An 18,896-nucleotide genomic window follows, 5' to 3' on the forward strand; every position below is an offset into this window, starting at 1 on the left:
TTTGCATATATAGCTCGCAGCTTGTAGAGCTATAAAATTATTTTGCATGCAGTTGTACATGGGAAGATATTTATTCAAATATTTTATTTCCACTTTAAGTTGAGTGAATTATTTTTGTAGTCTGTTTTCAAACTGAAGCACTGTGCACGAAAGGCATGTATACAATTCAATTACACACAATAAGCCATTAAGGCCAACATTTTCAAACCAAAATACCCCAATTAGAAGCCTCAATTTTATACATGGAGACTCTGAAAATTTTCACTGAAGTCTTTCTTTCCACTGAAGACCCCAATCCTGCAGCTTGTGCACCAAGAATTATATTTTACTACCTTTACTCATGTTGAACAGAACCGTAAACATTGCCATTCATTACTATGGACTAGATTCTGACTTCCTTAATCACACTGATTAATTCCTTGGGGACTGATCTAAACCCCATTGAATTCAAAAAACAATGTTTCCATTCAGCCCAATGGGGCTTTCCTTTATCTGTGAGCAGTCACAACAGAATTATTTAAACCCTGTCTTATGTTGGTATGTTTCAAGACCAGCAAGAATTGCACTTTGGCCCAGTCGAAGATCATCTTCCTTTGGTTTGATATTCACCTTCCATAGAGATTAGATTTTCATGCACTTTCATATAGCTTCACTTTTCAATTACTTCAATTGACAGGGATCTCAAAAGTAATGCTAAGCCTTGAAACAACTCAGCATTATTTTGAGAGTTCTCTGAAGAGAAGAGGAAAAGAGTGACCTCTCCCCCACCCACAAAAAAAGAAGAATCCAGTCTTTGAGGAAATCTTACTAACAATAGTTGGCAGCTGGTGATCCCCTCTCATGATGGATTTGATATATTTTCTTTTTGCTGCCTTTTTCAAAGTTACAGATTTATTATTAATTATTAGTATTTCTGCATTTTTTTAAAATTAAGAAAACATTGGCATCTAAGTGCATACATATAAAAATCTTCAGTTAGCAAATGTGAGGGTGAAACAACAAATGGAATGTACTTGTTTCTGTTTAATGTTCAGACTTTAATAATCATTGCTAGAGCAAGAGGAAAAAGTAACATGATATAAATAGTCAAGCATTACTGGTAACTTCCATTGTTGCGTTGAATTAACTGACCTTATTAGGTGCAGTACTTCAAAGTCTACAGATGTCTCTGCATTTATGAAGATCAAAACTGTCGCTATTTTGCACTTAAATAATCAAGTCTATTTATAAATCTTGGAAAAATCCATGCTATTTCAGTATGAGATTCTGCAGTGTAAAATGGAAATAATTAAATCATTATTTACAAAATAATAAATAATGGGGGGGGTTCTGTTACAAAATAGATCTGTATCTTCAGAAATTGATTTAATTGTTAAGGGGAAAAAATAACTGGTGTCTTAATAATAGCACCTTGAACAGTCATATGGATGACTGGAGCACAGCCCAGGTTTCCTCTTCTGTAAGCTGTATCTACACTGGCACGATCTTGCGCAAAAGCAGCTGTTCTTGCACAAAAACGTGCTGCCTGTCTACACTGGTTGCGTGTTCTTGCACAAGTAAACTGACGTTCTAATGTATGAAATCAGGGCTTCTTGCGCCAGAACTCTGACGTCCCCGCTCAGGAATAAGCCCTTTTGCGCAATTGTTCTTGCGCAAGAGGCCAGTGTAGAACAACATAAAATGGCCATCAGAGCTTTCTTGCGCAAGAGAGCGTTTACACTGGCATGGATGCTCTTGCGCAAAATCACATCTCTTGCGCAAAAGCACATGCCAGTATAGATGCTCTCTTCTGGAAGAGTTTTTGCACAAGAACTCTTCCTCAAGTGTTTTTGCGCAAGATCACGCCAGTGTAGACGTAGCCTAAATGAGAAAGAAAACAAACATTCTGTTTCAGAAAATCTTTCCCCCTTCCTTGTATTCTGTATTATGGAAAAGCAGGAGACATGACATACTTAAGGGTGAAGGAAGAGTCACATTACAATCTCATTTTTAATGTCCTCTTATCTTCACCAAAAACAGGAACACACAACAAGCCCTGAACAGCATAGGCCGAAGGATCTTAGTTATTTTTCTTTCCTGATTTGTCTAACATCAGGAAGAAAAGGCTCGTTTCCAGGACTCTCTGGGTGCTCTGCAGGACATGGATAGTGCTGCAGTTGGTGGAAGTAAATGATGGTGTCAGCGTTAAACATTTCAGCTTGTCTTCAGCATGTATTAAAAAAGCATCAATAATATTCAGAGTGACAGGGAGCCAAAAGAGAACTACAAAGTGTTGTGACGCCAGGCAATAGCATAGGCTCAAAATACAGCCACTCCCCCAGTTACGAACAAGTTACGGACCAACACTTGGTCCGAATTCGAAATGTTCTTGACTCGGATCCCATAGAGTTACATGGCAACCGCGCTGTTCATAAGCGCGGATCGCCGTTCGTAACTCGAATTCACATTTACGACCGCTTTGGTCGTAAGTGCGGATGGTCGTAAGTGGAGGTGGTCATAACACGGGGAGCAGCTGTAAAAGTGTTGGGAGATTCCCCGAAGAAATGAAAGAGTGAAAGAGAGAGAGAGACTGTGTGTGTGTGAAAAAGAGAAAGAAGGGGTGTATATGAAAGAAAATATATTAGTTAATCCGGTCAACCGCACACATTCCCCCCCCCCCTTGCTGCCTCTGTATCAAATGAAGCAAGGGGGGGGGGGGAGGAAGAGGCAGAAGCTGGTGTCTCCTCATCCCTGCACTGCTGCCTCTGATAGAGAGGCAGCAGCATGGAGGGTGAGGGGGCAAGTGGGAGTTGATGTGTGAGGAGCCAGCTTTTTAGCTGACTTCTATCAATCTTCCCTCTCCATAGGTTCCCAAACTGGGGGGGTGCCTGAAGAAATTCCAGGGGGGCCACAAAGTGACCCAGCCCCCGCCCCCATTAATCCCCTCCAAGAAAGAGCCCGGTCCGTTCGGTAAAAAATTAAAAAAATACCATGTGAAATGTCGGGTATTTTCTGTTTTTCCTGGCTCGGGCATCTGCCAGAACATGCGCAACTTGGGTTTGCTGGATTCGGGGAGAATGGCTGCCTTAAAAGAGCAGTGCCAGCAGCACAGCTTCACAGGTTGTTAATCAGCCCCGCCTAGTCAGACACTCAGGGATGTGACTGACTGGGCAGGGATGATTAATCACCTTTGAAGCTGTGCTGCCCTGCAGCTTAAAGGGAACACTGTATTGGTTCCATGGACCCACCTGCCCCCACTTGCTGCAGGGGAGCCAGTGCTGCAGGGGAGCCAGTGCTGCAGGGGGACCTCCGGCTTAAAAGCTGGCTCCCCACAACTTGCCCCCCCCCCTTTCAGAGGCAGCAGCACGGGGCGGGGGAAGCTGCTTTGCCTCTGTCCACAGTGGGCCAAGACTCACCGCAGACAGAGGCTGCTCTGAAGCAGCAGCCCCTGTCCGCGCAGGGTCTGTTTTGCTGCAGTAGCCCCTGTTCATAGGGAGTAGGGGGGTCTGAGCTCACTGTAGACAGACAGGTTGGCCCCCCACGGACGGGGCGGGGCTGCTGCCTCTGTATCAGCCTAGAATGTCAGGGCATGCACAAGATGGGGCAAGCAAGGGCACAAGCAGCCCAATGATTGTCCGGGAAGGAGCACTGAACTCCTCCAGCCCCAGGGCTGCAGAGAGGGGGAAAGAGCTTATCCCAGCCCAAGCGCTTCAGTGGGAGCTGACAGTTCCTCTGGTCCCAGTGCCATGGCAGGCAGTGAGGGGAAGCAAGCACCTCCTGGCCCAGGGGCCTTGGACAGACCAGACAGTTTGTCCAGCCCTAGGGCCAAAGCACAGAGGAGAGAGACAGATCTTCCTAGGGCCGCTAGTAAGAGGGAAGGAGAGTAAGCTGCTCCTAGCCCCAAAGCTAGTGGGGACAAAGGCTATATCTAGACTACAGTTTTTTTGGGGAAAAGTGGCCTTTTTTCGAAAAAACTTCACCTGTGTCTAGATTTCTACCACATACTTTCGAAATTAAATCGAAAGAATGAGGCAGGTTTTTTGACAGCGGTAAACCTCATTTTATGAGGAAGAACACCTTTTTTCGAAAGAGCGTCCAACACCTTTTTCGAAAGAGAGCGTCCAGATTGCCTTGGTGCTCTCTTTCAAAAAGCAGATCGCTTTTTTGAAAGTCTTGTTGATGTCTAGACGATCTCTTTCAAAAGAGGCTTGTAGTCTAGACGTGTCCAAATAGAACATGTCCCTCCAAAAGGAATCAAATTGAAACTCCTATGCATGCCAAGGGGGGCAGAGTTGGGCAAGCCCCGACCCTCCAACCTTGTTCCCATGCCCTGCTGGGAGCACCAGATGGGCACAGAAGTCCCTGATCACCCTTCCTAGCAGGAGCACCTGACAGGCAGAGCAGGACAAGCCCCGAGCATTCAGTGAGGGTGGAGAAGGGACCAATGTGGATCAGGGATGCACATTTTTATGGATGCTCCCCTTCTTAAAGGGGTCCCTGGCCAGAGCATCTATCCCTCCTAAACTTCCAAGGCCAGCTAGGAGGAGGAGAGAGGCACTCCCCTCCCCAGTCATTGCTCACCCCCACAAAGGCAGGGCCCACCCAGCAGTCCCATTCTGGCTATGCCGCTGCTGCCCTTTCATGATTCCTCCTGAATACAGGCAGTCCCCGGGTTGCGTACAAGATAGGGACTGTAGGTTTGTTCTTAAGTTGAATCTGTACGTAAGTCAGAACTGGCATCAGCCGCTGCTGAAACTGATCAGTTTCAACAGCCGCTGAATCTGGACACCAGTTCCACTTACATACAGATTCAAGATAAGAACTCCAGGCGTCCCCAAGTCAGCTGCTGCTGAAACTGATCAGCAGCTGATTCCAGGAAGCACAGGGCAGAGCAACTCTGCCTCGGGCTTCCTGTAGTCAGCCGCTGGTCAGTTTCAGCAGCGGCTGACTTTGGGACACCTGGGGCAGAGCAGCTCGGGTGCTGCTGGCTTGGTCCAGTAGCGCGGCTGCTCCTCGGAGCTACTGGAGCAACCCAGCAGCACCCCAGCTGCTCTTCCCCAGGCATCCTGATTCAGCCACTGCTGAAACTGATCAGCAGCTGAATCAGGACGCCTGGGGCAGAGCAGCTGGGGTGCTGCCGGGTTGGTCCAGTAGCGCCAAGAAGCGGTGCTGCGGGACCAACCGGCAGTGCCCCACCTGCTCTACCACAGGCCCCCGGCTTTGCTCCACGTCTCCCTGGTCTGCTGGGGGGGCACTAGCTGCGTCCCCCCCCAGCAGACCAGGGAGACGCTGAGCAAAGCCACGGAGGACCCGGGCAGACCCACAGCTTCCAGATCAGCTGAAAGCGCTGCGGGTCCTGCCCGGGTCCTCCGCCGCTCTGCTCAGCGTCTCCCTGGTCTGCAGACCAGGGAGACGCTGAACAGAGCGGCGGAGCACCGGGGCCGGACCCGCGCTGCTTCCAGCTGATCTGGAAGCGGGCGCGGGTCCAGCCGGGTGCTCCGCCGCTTTGTTCAGCGTCTCCCTGGTCTGCAGAACAGGGAGATGCTGAACAAAGCGGCGGAGCACCCGGGGCCGGACCCGCGCCGCTTCCAGATCAACTGGAAGCGGCGCGGGTCCGGCCCCGGGTGCTCCGCGCTTCGTTCAGCATCTCCCTGTTCTGCAGACCAGGGAGACGCTGAACAGAGCGGCGGAGCACCCGGCAGGACCCGCGCCGCTTCCAGCTGATCTGGAAGCGGCTGCGGGTCCGGCCCCCGGTGCTCCTCCGCTTTGCTCCCGTCGGGGAGCAGCTTTTCTCGCCCCGGAGAAGGCGGGCGGCGGGACCAGGCGTCCCGCTGCTCTAGTTCTCCGGGGCGAGAAATCCCCGTTCGTAACTACGGATCCGACATAAGTCGGATCCGCGTAACTCGGGGACTACCTGTATATGTAGGCGTTTAAATATCAATGTAAAATAAAATGATAGTAAAATAAATTTAAAATAATGAATAATGTGCATTGTGTGTTCAATATGATATACAAACATTACAGAATGATGGCAAACAATTTAAATTTGGGTGTCTAAAGTTAGGTATCTTTGCATATGTAGGCACCTAAATCAATGCTCTGATTTTAAAAAGATATTAAACACTTGGAACACGACTGCAGTCAGTGGGAAATGCATGTGCTTAACACCTGCAAAAAGTAGGTCACATAATTAACTGCCCATATATGGATAGTGGTGCCTAACTTTAGGCACACAGGTTTGAAAATGTTAGTCTTAATTCTTATAATACCTTGACAAGTGGATATTCCTACCACAGTTTGTCAGATGATGAAACTGATGCAAAAGTAGCATGCATTAAACAAAGAAGTAAGTAACAGAAATGGAATTCTACATAATGAAATAATGGAATTATCATTTTATGTGGATAAAATGCAAGGATAAATGAAGATATGTTGAAGATCTAGCAGCTGAAGTTGCTGCTAGGATAGGAAACCACAGAGCTATTTAACAAGTGACAAAGGGCAGTCCTTATCCATACAAAGAATACACAGCTGTGTAGGACATCTGAAAATGTGGAGCACCACTAGGTCTTAATGTCCACTCATCTGCCTCTTTCTAGCCCTGCTTTGTGGTTCTGCTTCAGATGAAACTGAAGAAGCAGGTTGTGTCCACGAAAGCATGATACCAAATACATGTTTTGTTAGTCTTTAAGTTGCTGCCAGACTATTATTTGTTGTTTTTTTAAATCTGTGTTAATTTATAGGATCGTAGTTTAAAATTTGCTTTAAAAATAATTGATTAGAGTGTTATTGAAAATTATAAAATCACATCTCTAAAAATTCATCTCCCGGCTGCTGTTGGGCATAGAGGCGCACCAGTGTAACTGTACTGTGTAAGGCCCCATACATCCTATAGATGGACCTGAAGCGACTAAAATTCATGTGGAAATTTCAAAATAGGATATGGGCCAATAAAAAGCAAAGAGGGAAAAATACTTACAACTGAGACAGAACAGAAAAACGGAGAGGCAGAGCATATCAAAGATGTCCTTAATAGACCCAGATCCTCTCACCACCAAACATGGGAACCAACCTAACCAATAGAGAGCAGATGAGCAAGCCATCTGATTCTGTACTGGATCACTTGGGAAGAGATTTAGTTTGACTGCCTGACATCCCTGTTATTAATAAGATGAAATTAGCAAATGCCTTCAGTATGTTGTTGAAACTCCACAATAGGGGATCTGTAAGAAGGATATCTGCTGCCATCCTTCCAACTATTCAATAAGATGTTGGAAAAAACAGACGCCTTCTGACCAATGGAAACATTAAATCATTATGAGAATACACAAAAAGGGTGACCTTACAACTGGAGAGGAGTTGCATGACTCTGAGTTGTAGGGAAAACCATCTGCAGTGCGATACAACACAGGACAAAATAGGAAGAGGATATAAAGCTTAGACAACAGGCTGGATTCGGAAACAAAAGATCATATAGTCATAATAAGTACTCTCACAGAAGTGCCATTTTATATGCTATTTCCCCTCTTCATTAATTTCATTGATTTTTTCAAAATGCATTTATGACAACCTGCACAGACACACATTGTGTAATATTCTTAAATCCTATAGAATCCCAGTTCAAGTTGTCAGTATCACCAAAGCCATTTACAGAGATGCAAATCGTTTAAGAGTTATCAACTAGACAAAGAGCGATTCAATGTGCAGTCTGGCATAAAACAGGACAGCATTTTATCTCCACTATTGTTTGGTAATGCCATAGAGTGGGTAGAAGGCCAATGCCTTTGCCATTGATAATGCACCACTGAGAAATGCCCTTGAAAAGTTACAGACAGTCAGCTACATTGGCAAAAATAGCATTCCAAGCAGGTTCATAATTGGTTTTGCTGAAATAAACATTCTTGAAACTCAGACAGCAAGCATTAGAAAATAAAAATATCAAGAGAGTAGAACAATTCATTTATCTGAGCAACATCCTATTAGTCAGTGAAGACCTCAAGAAAGAGATGACATCTAGGATAGAAAAGGTACCTAACCACATTTTCTAATCTCAACAACATATGTAAATCAAAGATATACAGTGCCAGAACAAAAATGGGAATTTTTAATCTAATGTAATCTCAGTGATAACATACAACTGTGAGAGCTGAAGACCTACTAAAATGTTAGACAGAGAACTAAATGTCTTCAAACATAAGTGCTTACAAAAAAAACTTAGCGCATTGGTTGGAAGGACTTCATCATAAGGATGTAATAGTGCAATTGATGAACCAATTAACGATAAGCAAAAGCATGCATTCCTCCCACCTCCCCACAAGTAAATTTCTTAGCAGGCTGGCCAGCAGCCTGGCTCAGTCCCAGTTTGTGCTGGGTCCAGGACCTACCCCTGCTGCAGCTCTGCATTTAAAGTGTATTAGGAGCCATGCAGGCAGCCTGGCTCAGTTCTGACTTGTGCCAGGTCTGGGAGCTCAGACCTTCCCCTGGACAGGGGTTGCTGCCACTCCATGCTGCTGCTTCTGTATCAGCGCCATGCACTGCTGTATCAGAGGCAGCAGCATGGGATGACAGGCAGCTGGCTCACCAGGGGAGCTGGTTTTTAAACTGGCTCTCCTTGTGGACCAGCTCCCGCCTGGCAACCCGCGCTGCTGCCTCTAATACAGAGGCAGCAGCGTGGAGTGGCGGGGGCTCCTTGGGAGTAGGGCTGGAGTGCACTGGCTGCTGGCCTCATCCCCAAGGGCTATAGAATAGTTGAGTAACTGATAAGAATTCATGAGGTTAATCAACTATTCAATTAACCGATATTTAACACCCCTACTTCATCACCAAAGAAGAAATCCAAGAAATAACCAACAAGCAGATTGTTTACACTAAAATCAAATGGAAACTCTTGACATACTGGTGGCATGTAATCCAGATACCAACACAGACTCCTACATGAAGTTAAAATCAGTGGAAATCAACAGGTAAGAAATAATAAGGGCAACAAGAGAAATATTGAGAAGATTGCTGAGCAGGAAGACCAGAATAGCTGATCTCAAATCCACAGAGAAAATGAAAGGAGCAGCAAATTACAGAGAGGAAGAGAAGAAACTGCTTTCGGTTCTGTGCACTGACACTGATTTGGGAAGGATACTGAACAAAATAAAACTAAAACCCAGTGTGTTTTGTTCAAATAAACATATTAAATAAAATATTGTTTGTGTGTAGTTTAGCCAGATTTTTCCATTATACTCCATTTCATTTTTATAAAATATCTACTTACGATCTTTCCCTTTTTGTTAGCTTTCCTTCTCCTTTTCATCTTGCTTTCTTCGCTTTTTCTTTCCTTACATGTTATGGTGTGATGTATATTTTCCTTCCTCTTTTTCTATTTTTTCCTCAGTTTAGATCTTACATAATGTTCAGTACTTACATTTCTCAGCTTTTTTCAAAATAATTCTTTTAACTCTCAATTTTCCTCAAGAAATTTTTATTTTCTGATTTTGCCTTTCCCTAGCTTCTTATTCTTCCAGCTTCATCCATATTTCGTCAATTATTTGCAAGAAAAACTCCTCTTCCCTGCCTCTATGCATGGGCAGAGACTTACTTCTATCTTGATGGGAAATAGTGGTATTTTTCTGCTTTTAGAGACCACAGCATGATGCACAATTCTGAATGGCGAGGCTGATTAAATAGAACAGCACTGAAAAGAAAACATGAATCATGCAGGGACTGCAAAATTCATGAGAAGCAAAAAGAAACTGATCTGAGCCTGGGATCTGATATTCAGAGACAGATTTACTGTCACAGAACAAATACTTGTGGTATTATACCTGTAAACAAGAAATTGGGTCAACAACCAAACATTTCCTTCTATAAGAAAGTTAACCTAATAATGTTTCTTGAGTAACAGAAAATAATGTAAATAGCAATTAAAATAATGAAAGAGGACATAATTAAACTAACTCAAGAACAATGATCTCACCTTACAATGATGCATTGAACTGGATCTTCATCTCCAGATCAAAGGAAATATGACAATTTTCGTAGCATCTCCCTGCCTTTTTTACATTACAAAATTTGACTATTGCTGTCAACAGATGTCAGCAGTGAGTGCAGCTGAACCAATTCTTAACATGAGTCTGCAGAAGCCTATCCTGGGTCCAATATTACTTTGTTTTCCTTAATCACTTCAATGTTGGAGGAGAAAGAAGACTTAAAAGGTTTGCAAATGACACCAACCTCAGAGTGGTTGCAAGCACTTTGGAGGGCAGGGTTAGAATTTAAAATGATTTTGATAAATTGGAAAATTGGGTGGAAATCAATAATATGAAACTCAAGCAAGACAAACGCAAAGTACTATTTTAGGAAGAAAAAAATCAAATGCAAAAGTATAAAATGGGAATAACTAGGTAGGCCGTGCTATGGCAGAAAAGGATTAATACATTTATTGGGTTGCAATAAATCACAAAGTGAATTTGAGGGTTTGTCTGCACTATAAAATTAGGTCAACTTAACTTAGGTCAATCTATAGCCACAGCAATAATTCAATTGGCTGTTAGTGTCTATTCCAGGAATACTTTCATAGAAGAAAGTTGGGTATTATGGAACACTGTCAGCTGACAGAGACACTAAGGCTGCGTCTAGACTGGCAAGTTTTTCTGCAAAAGCGCCTGCTTTTGCGGGAAAACTTGCTGGCTGTCTACACGGCCGCTTTGAATTTGCACAAGAACACTGACGATCTAATGTAAGATTGTCAGTGTTCTTCCGCAAATACAATGACTCTCCCGTTCAGGAAAAAGCCCTCTTGCGCAAATGCTTTTGCGCAAGAGGGCCAGTGTAGACAGCTGAGAACCGTTTTGCGCAAAAACGCCCCGATGGCGAAAATGGTAAAAGCGCTTTTGCGCAAAAGTGTCCGTGCCAATCTAGACGCTCTTTCCCACAAATGCTTTTAACGGAACAACTTTTCCATTAAAAGCATTTGCGGAAAATCATGCCAATCTAGATGTAGCCTAACAGTCTCATGAGGCTAACAGATGGAGCCCCCACCGCAGAGGTGGAGAGTAACTAAGTAGAAATACTTTGTTGCACTACTCGAGTATATTGTACTTTAGTATTTGTACTTTCAGTATTTGTACTTTACTCAAGTAATTTATTCTTGTGATACTTTGACTTTTACTCAAGTAGTTTTTTTAGAAAATATCATACTTTTTATTCCACAACAATTTCCGGAAGCACTTAGTTACTCACTACTTTCATCATTCTGATTTGCCTAAGCACAGCTTCTTGTGCAAGCCCCCAATTATCCACAAAATAACCAATCAACAAGCACAATGACCCAGCCAACAATGAAGCCTTTTAATAGCCCCATTAACACTTTTTCATTTAAAAACAGTACCTATTCTTCAGAAGTGAAAGCCCATCACCTATTAAACCATCTTGTTAGTCTTTAAAGTGCTATATAGTTTCTCCTTTTGTTTTAGCAAAATCAGACTAACAGGGCTACCTCTCTATTAGTATCTATGCAGGCACTGCCAGCCTGAGACTTGAGCAAGCAGGGCAGCTGCCCAGGGTGATGTGCTTAGGGGGCGCATTTGAATAGTCTCATGTAACCTGGGGCCAGCCAGTTAAATAGGAGGGAAACCCAGCAGCCAACTCAGCCAACTCAGGCTTACCTGTGTCGATGAAGAAAGGCTTCTTTGTCGGGGCATCGCGTCCAGACTCTCCCGATCTGCCGACAAACAGCTGATCGGCAGATCGGGGCAGCCATTTAAATTTAAATGAAGCCGCGATTATTTTAATCGCGGCTTCATTTCCCTCTTCCGATCTGGCTAATCTACATGCCTCCGTCGAAGGAGGCATGTAGTCTAGACACACCCTGGGTGTGTGCTCATGTGGAGCAGGTGTGAATCACACATACTCCTTTTTCCCCTTTCCTCCTAAAAGACCAACAGGGGAACTGAGGAGAGCTAAACTACTGGCTTGGGAGGAGGGTATAACACTTTGGCTGTGTCTACACTGGCAAGATTTTGAGCAAAAGTGGCCACTTTTGCGCAAAAACTTGCCACCTGTATACACTGGCCGCAAGTTCTTGTGCAAGAACACTGACGTTCTAATGTAAGAAATCAGTGCTTCTTGCGCAAGAACTATGATGCTCCCGCTTAGGAATAAGCCCTCGCGCGCAAGTGTTCTTGCGTTAAAAGTATTTGCACAAAATCTTGCCAATGTAGACGTAGCCTTTGTGTTGTTGGGGGACCTTTAAATTGCCCCCTCCCTCCATGAGCAGTTGGTCTTGTCCTCCTGCTTTCCTGGCTGGCTCAGAAGTTTTGTTCATTTTTTTGGGGAGGTGGGAGCTGCTGCTGCCCCAATGTGAGGCAGGTGGGTGCAGAGGAGATGAGTGTTACTGAAATCAGCTCTCCCATGTGCCCCAGTGGGTGAATCACAGAGTGTGATGTCTGACTGGATGGTTGAAACACATTTACCTTCCATTCAGTTCTTAGTGTGTCTAAACTACATGCCTCCGTTGATGGAGGCATGTAGATTAGACAGATCGGCAGACGGAAATGAATCCGCGATTTAAATAATCGTGGCTTCATTTAAATGTAAATGGCTGCCCCGCTCTGCCGATCAGCTGTTTGTCAGCAGAGCGAGTCAGTCTAGACGTTCCCCTGTTGACAGAAAACCCTTTTGTCGACCGCCCTGGTAAACCTCATCCCACGAGGCATAACGGGGCGGTCGACAAAAGGGTTTTCTGTCGACAGGGGAACGTCTAGACTGACCCGCTCTGCCGACAAACAGCTGATTGGCAGAGTGGGGCAGCCATTTAAATTTAAATGGAGCCACGATTATTTAAATCACGGCTTCATTTCCCTCTGCCGATCTGTCTAATCTACATGCCTCCATTGATGGAGGCATGTAGTTTAGACCCACCCTTAATAACCTATCCACACCCTCAGGTTTTGTTTGTTTTCACTACAAAGTTGTATTTATCAGTACAGCTGAATTTTCTCTGGTCAGGGGCCTTGTTGAAGTGGTTTCTGAGCAATGTTGTTGTTTCATTAAGATTAACACTAAAGGAATTTTCTTTGCTCCCATCTTAACCTGCAAACATTATCCTCTCTGTAAGTCACTGGGGTTCCTAGCCTGGGAATCTGAAGTTAAGGTGTGATTGTTGTGACTTGCAGTTTCAATGAGGCACTTAAACTCAGAAAAAGTCAGTGTGAATATAGGCTCTTTCCCATTCCCCGCCCCCCAATCTCCTGTGCAATGCTTCACCCTGCTGCTATGGCTGATAAAAAGGCTTGGTGGAATGCACTCTTTCTGTTTTATAACTTTGTGTAGTGTTTTAAGCTTTTCATCTTTTTATAATTTTCACAGTTATTGGGAAATTATGGAGGGAGGTCTGATTGCTTTTCTACTTCATCGTTAACAAATTAAGAGCTCAAGCTTTAAAGCTGTTAAAACCCAAACAGACACAAGGCGGGTGAAGTAATATATATTTTTTTTAATTATTTTGGAACAATTTTGGTTGGTGAGAGATTAGCCCTTTTGAGCTTCACAGACCTGGAGAAGAGCTCTGAGGAGTTCCAAAGATTGTCTCTGTCACCAACCATATTTGGTTCAATTAAAGATATTCACTCACATTGTGACTCATCCAGGCACTAGTATGACTACATCAAAACAGCAAAAACCACCATATCACGTCAAGATACATGTCGAGAATATAAAATAATTATCCTAACACCAGACATGATTTGTTGATTTAACTATTCATTCACTCATCCATTTGTGCAAGCCCAGTCAGAAGTTTATATCATTGAATTTTAACTCTAACAAGTTCTCAGGAAGCACTTTTCTTGCTTTCCCTATCTGTAAATAATGTAATTATTACTGATGGAAATATTTCAGGATGTCTGTGTACTGTGAAATCCACTAATTTCCAAGTTATTTGCAAAGAAACAAAAAAAAAAAACAAAATAAGCACAAATCCCTAGAGATTTCAGGTGCCTAAGTATCCTCTGAAGTGGTTAAAGTTGCCTTCCCCAGCCCCACTGCAATCTGAACTGGAATCCCTGGTGAGTTAAGAGTGGCCAGAGGGCTGCAGGAGGGCCACATGCACAAAATGCAGCCCTCCTCTGACAGCAGGGAGCTTGCCATGAGCTGCAAACCAAACACCAGGCATAAAGGGGAAGTGCTGGGCAGCAAGAGAGCTACCAGTGCTTCTTCATAGCAGCTCAAACTGTCGAGGAAGAACCCACTGACGGGCAAGTGACCCACTATTTCATTTCACAATCGGATGAGATTCAAAAACAGCAGCTGCTTTCTGTGTGTCATATCTGAGGGAAAATATTTAATCCAGGGGTGGGAACCTTCTTTGGGTCGGAGGCCACTGACCCACAGAAAAACCAGTCAGGGGTCACACATGGTGAGAAGAAAAAACCCCCACCAGAACCCTCACTGATGTGGCCCCCAGCTGAGAAGACAGACATTCCCCTCGCACACTAGAGCCTTGGGGGGCCCAGGCTTGTAGATTTTGTGTGCTCCAGCCCAGTGAAGAGATGGCAGGAGGTTGGAGCACCAGAACAGGCTCCCAATACTGGGGGGGAGCCCTGAGCCTCAGGGACAAGATCCAGGCAAGCTGGGGACCACACTCAGACCTCTGGCCTTAGATTCCCCACCGCTGATTTAAGCTACAATAATCCATTCCCCATGTAGCTCTTAAAGGAAGGGCTTGGCCAAGGACTATGACAACTTATGACAACTCCCTTTGCAAGGGGAAGAGACAATAGCCCTGTACTAAGGGGAGCAAGGGACTGAGCAGCTTCCAAGGGAAATGTGGGGGGCACCATGTCCAGGGTAGAGAGGGCCAGGGTGCCAAAATGCAAGTTTGCCTAGGGTGCCATTTTCCCTAAGGCTGGCTTTGTATGGAGGAGTGGGCAACCCTGAGCCTCATGGGCTGGATCCGGTGTGTGGGAGAGAAGAAGCACAGAGCCACATGCTGTGGCTTATGCTTCCCCCGGCTGGGGGAATTCAGTGCTGGAAACTGCTCCTAAGAGAGTTTCCCCTCTGCTCCCATTGGGCAGATTTTGGGGCTACATCAATGAAGGGGTTTTGTTTGTTTTTTGGGGGGCATTGCCTCTCAGTTGTGTGACCCCACCTGATCTTTCCACAGGTCAGTGGCTCCTACCCAAAAAGGTTTTGCCCATGCCGATCTACAGTTTCCCAGAAGGAGCATCTTCTTCATCAACAACTATTGTTGTTTCTCTCACACACACACAATTGTATATGCATATATAAATGCACATTGTGTGTATGAAAAATAATTGTGCCTTATGGATAACTCGGGTGGTTAACCATAGATGTACATAGGACGGCTACTTTTTATTTCTACATACTTGAGTACAATTAAGATGCAATACTTCTGTACTTTTACTTAAGCAGTTTTCCAGAAGGATATTTTGACTTTTACTTAGTTAAATTTTTTTTCCAGAGTAGCAGTACTTTTACTCAAGCAACTTTTGGGGGTACTTTATCCACCACTGCCCCACCCACACTGGGGTAATAGCCTAAGCTGTAACCTGATGCCAACTCAGAGCCTATTATCGGTGACATTGATGTACTTGTCAGTTTCATGGCTGCCTCTGGTTGAGAGCAGCAGTATGGGGCTCACAGTTAGAGTTGTAAAACAGACAAAAATGTCAGTTTCACTCCTGAGAGTAGGGGGTCCCCACAGAATTGCAGAGTTCCTGGGAAAGGTAAGGGGGCATGGCTCTGCACTCCCTAATGGGGTGAGGCATTAAGTGGAAGAGGCGGGGTTGGGGCCTAGCCTCCACCCAACAGCCCTTCAACACCAATCCAGCAGTGATTTAAAGACCCCAGGGCTCTGGTTACCACCACTGTTACTGCTCCCAGTGGGCCCAACTGGGAGGCTCCTGGCTGTGAAATTAAGATCAGTGCTGCACTCACAGCTTGGGCTGTCAGCCTAGGGTGGGGATTCCAGCTGTAAATTGGGCACTGGACTGACAGCTCGGTGGACAGCCAAGAGCCAAGCCCACTAGCAGAGAAACTGCCATTTGTGTCTATTTCATGGGTCCCTCTGTAAGCCCCAACTGCTGCTCTAAATAAGAGGCAGCCTTGAAACTGACAGCCAAAGTAAATAATGACAGCCAGTATAAGTAATCTAGTATCTGCAGGGACAGTACATCACCCTAACTGCACTGACTTAAGTACTATGCCTCTTGTGGAGGTGGAGTTTGATAGTATAACAGGCTACTTGTTTGGCAGAAGGAACTTTCTACTGTAGACACCGACATAATTAGGTTGATGTAGGGCAGCTTACATCATCCACACTCCTTAGTATACACCAACCCTCAATAAACAATGTGACATTACTGTAAAAAAGGCAAATATTCTGGATTCACAGGAATGTCATATTAGAAAGACAAGGTGGGATAGGTAATATATTTTATTGGACCAACTTCTCTTTGTGAGAATCAATTTTTAGAGAGTTGGACAAAATTTGGGCCTGGGAGCTGGATCCAGCCCATCAAGCTATTGGAACGGGCCCATGAACCACCCTGCCAGAACCCTCGGGAATACAGCTGCCTCAGTTTAAAGCACAGTCTGCAACTCTGCTTTGCGGGGAGAGGGAGGCTGTGTGTGATCTCCCCACCCCCAGTCCAATCCTCAGCTCCTATTAGCTGGAAACAACCAGCCAATAGGAGCTGAGAGATTAGCGGGGGGAGGGGACGGGGGGGGGGGGGGGGGGGACAGCACAAGCATCTTCTCCCTCCTGGAGCTGAGAACCATGTGGAGGGAACAGCATGTAGTTTAAAGTGATCTGGGGCTGCAGCAAGCGGGGAGCCTCACCTGCCTTGGGGATGCTGCAAGCCAGGAGATACTTATGTAAGTGCCTTGCAGCCAGAGCCTGCCCTGGCATCCCAGCCCCTCCTGCACCCAACTCCCTCCCCCAGGTCACCATCCAAACCCTCTGCGCCCCCTTATCCCAGATCACAACTTCCTCCCAGATCCTGTACCTCTTCCAACACCCGCCTCCCCTAGGCTAGAATCCCCTCCACACCCAAACATCCTCCCAGACCCTGTACCCATTCCCCTGCTCCAGGTCTCCACCCAACCCTCCAGAGTCTGCATCCCCTTTTGCTCCTTCTCCCAGGTCACAATTCCGTCCCAGACTTTGCACCCCCTCTTAGAAATCCCCCAGGCCAGAATCCTCTTTTGCACCCATATTCCCTCCCTGACACTACACCACAATCCCATGCCCTAAGTCACAACTCCCCTCTTTCACTCAAACTTCCTCTCAGACCTCACGCTGTCTCCTGAATCCCAGTCCTTTACCTCGTTTGTCCTTCTGCACCCAAACTCCATCCTAGACTCTGCATCTCCTCCACAGAAAAGTGTGGCCCTAGACCACTTTCCAACATCTTGAAGTGGCCCCCCCACCAAAAATTATTGCCCGCCCCTGATTCAGAGTGACACAGACCTCTTTTTCGGGTCTCAGAAGAGTACTCCCAACATCACAGCAAAATGCAAGGTGAAACAGATTGTTTAGCCTAAGTAGTTAAGATTATAGAGACCATTCAAAGTAACCTCCTAACTGTCTCTCTTTGCCCTATGATTGCAGAGGTGTTAACGGACCAGTCTATCTTGAATGGTCCCCTACGATATATGCTACTATTTATGCTAAATAATCTGTTCCAGCTTGTAATTTGCTGTGATACTAGGAGTACTTTTCCCAGACCTGAAGAAGAGCTCTGTGTGACTTTAAAGCCTGACTTTCTTACCAACAGAAGTTGGTCCAGTAACAGATATTGCCTTCCCCACGTTGTCTCCCTAACATGACATCCCTGTTAATATATCCTATTTCAAACTATAGTCCTTGGACCTCTGGGTGTCCACAGATTCGAGCTATGATTTTCAAAGGTCTGCAACTCTGCAGAAAAGTTGAGGGCGTGTGGGAAGATGCGCCAAGGCACAGAGCTTTTTACCCGTGGTTGCGTTATCGCCTGCAAAGTCTGGGAGGCGATAACCTCCTGGCACGTATAGGCTATATGAAAATCGTGGGGACCATACCTGCTCCCTCTGCCCCGCAGCAAACGAGTCCCTTGCTCCAGAGCAGCAAACTCACCGAGCCACGTTCAAAGAGGAGGCCAGCCAGGGGTCCACGCCTCCCGCCCTCCTCCAGCCACGCAGCCCCTTTCCTCCCCCGTTCTTCGCAGGCCTCTCCACCGGCTCATTCCCATCCACTAGCGACCAGCCCGTCTGAGTCTCCTTCCACGCGATACTCAGGCAGACGCGTATAGGGGTTGCGCATGCGCGACCGCAACTCACTCCTCCCCCGCCTCCTGGGAGGTGGGCATGCGTGCGAGCCTGCTCGGGTAAGGCAGCCCGGGCCGGGAGTGATTTTGCGCGTGCGCAGCGGCCGGGCCGGGCTCCGAACCAAGAGGCTTTTCTGGCCCGTCGCGGCGCGAGCCGGAGGCAGTGGGCTCGGTGAGGTGATTGGCACAGGGACCCGCGCGGCCCCTACAGGTGACGCCCCCGCCTTGCCCCGGCGGTAGAGACCCCTGCGCCCGGCCCCTGGGCTGGCGTAACGGCTCAATGGCCGCTCGCGCCAGGCGGGCGGCGCGGCAGTTACGCGGGGGCGGGGGCTTTTGCTCTGTCCGCAGCGGGAGGGGCCCGGCGGGGGCTGGGCCGCGTGTGCGGCTCGGGGAGCCTCTGGCAGGCCTGGCGCTGCCCGCTGGGGAGCCCCGCGATGGCACCGTGCGGCGCCCCCGCCAGGCCAACCGCTGTCCCCTGCCGCGCGGTGCGGTCATGGCCAGGGTCACTGTGCTGCGGGCGGAGGCGCTTGCGTCCATCCCCGCGCCGTGGTGGCCTCCCCTTGGGAGCAGCCGCAGCAGGGAGCTGTCACAGGGGACCCGTGA

General features: G+C 46.5%; 2 protein-coding genes across 8 annotated transcripts in view; one reads left to right on the top strand and one right to left on the bottom strand.

Moving 5' to 3' along the window:
* Positions 1-18,266, bottom strand: part of AGTPBP1 (ATP/GTP binding carboxypeptidase 1) — a 140,287-nt gene extending 122,021 nt beyond the window's left edge. For 2 of the 3 annotated variants that reach the window (XM_006135883.4, XM_006135884.4), the window contains exon 1: positions 18,104-18,266. The gene's annotated coding sequence lies outside the window, so the exon portion shown is untranslated. Of the gene's footprint in view, positions 1-18,048 lie in introns of all 3 variants that reach the window. The other variant, XM_006135885.4, reaches the window with a different exon arrangement.
* NAA35 (N-alpha-acetyltransferase 35, NatC auxiliary subunit) overlaps positions 18,241-18,896 on the top strand; it is a 53,404-nt gene continuing 52,748 nt past the window's right edge. Inside the window, exon 1 of one of the 5 annotated variants that reach the window (XM_075931788.1) lies at positions 18,241-18,353. In XM_075931788.1, the coding sequence (XP_075787903.1) occupies positions 18,334-18,353 (20 nt within the window). In that variant the 5' untranslated portion in view covers positions 18,241-18,333. Of the gene's footprint in view, positions 18,505-18,896 lie in introns of all 5 variants that reach the window. The other 4 variants (XM_075931783.1, XM_075931787.1, XM_075931785.1 and 1 more) reach the window with 4 other exon arrangements.

Source organism: Pelodiscus sinensis, chromosome 6 (assembly GCF_049634645.1).
Source record: "Pelodiscus sinensis isolate JC-2024 chromosome 6, ASM4963464v1, whole genome shotgun sequence".
Taxonomy (NCBI): domain Eukaryota; kingdom Metazoa; phylum Chordata; order Testudines; family Trionychidae; genus Pelodiscus; species Pelodiscus sinensis.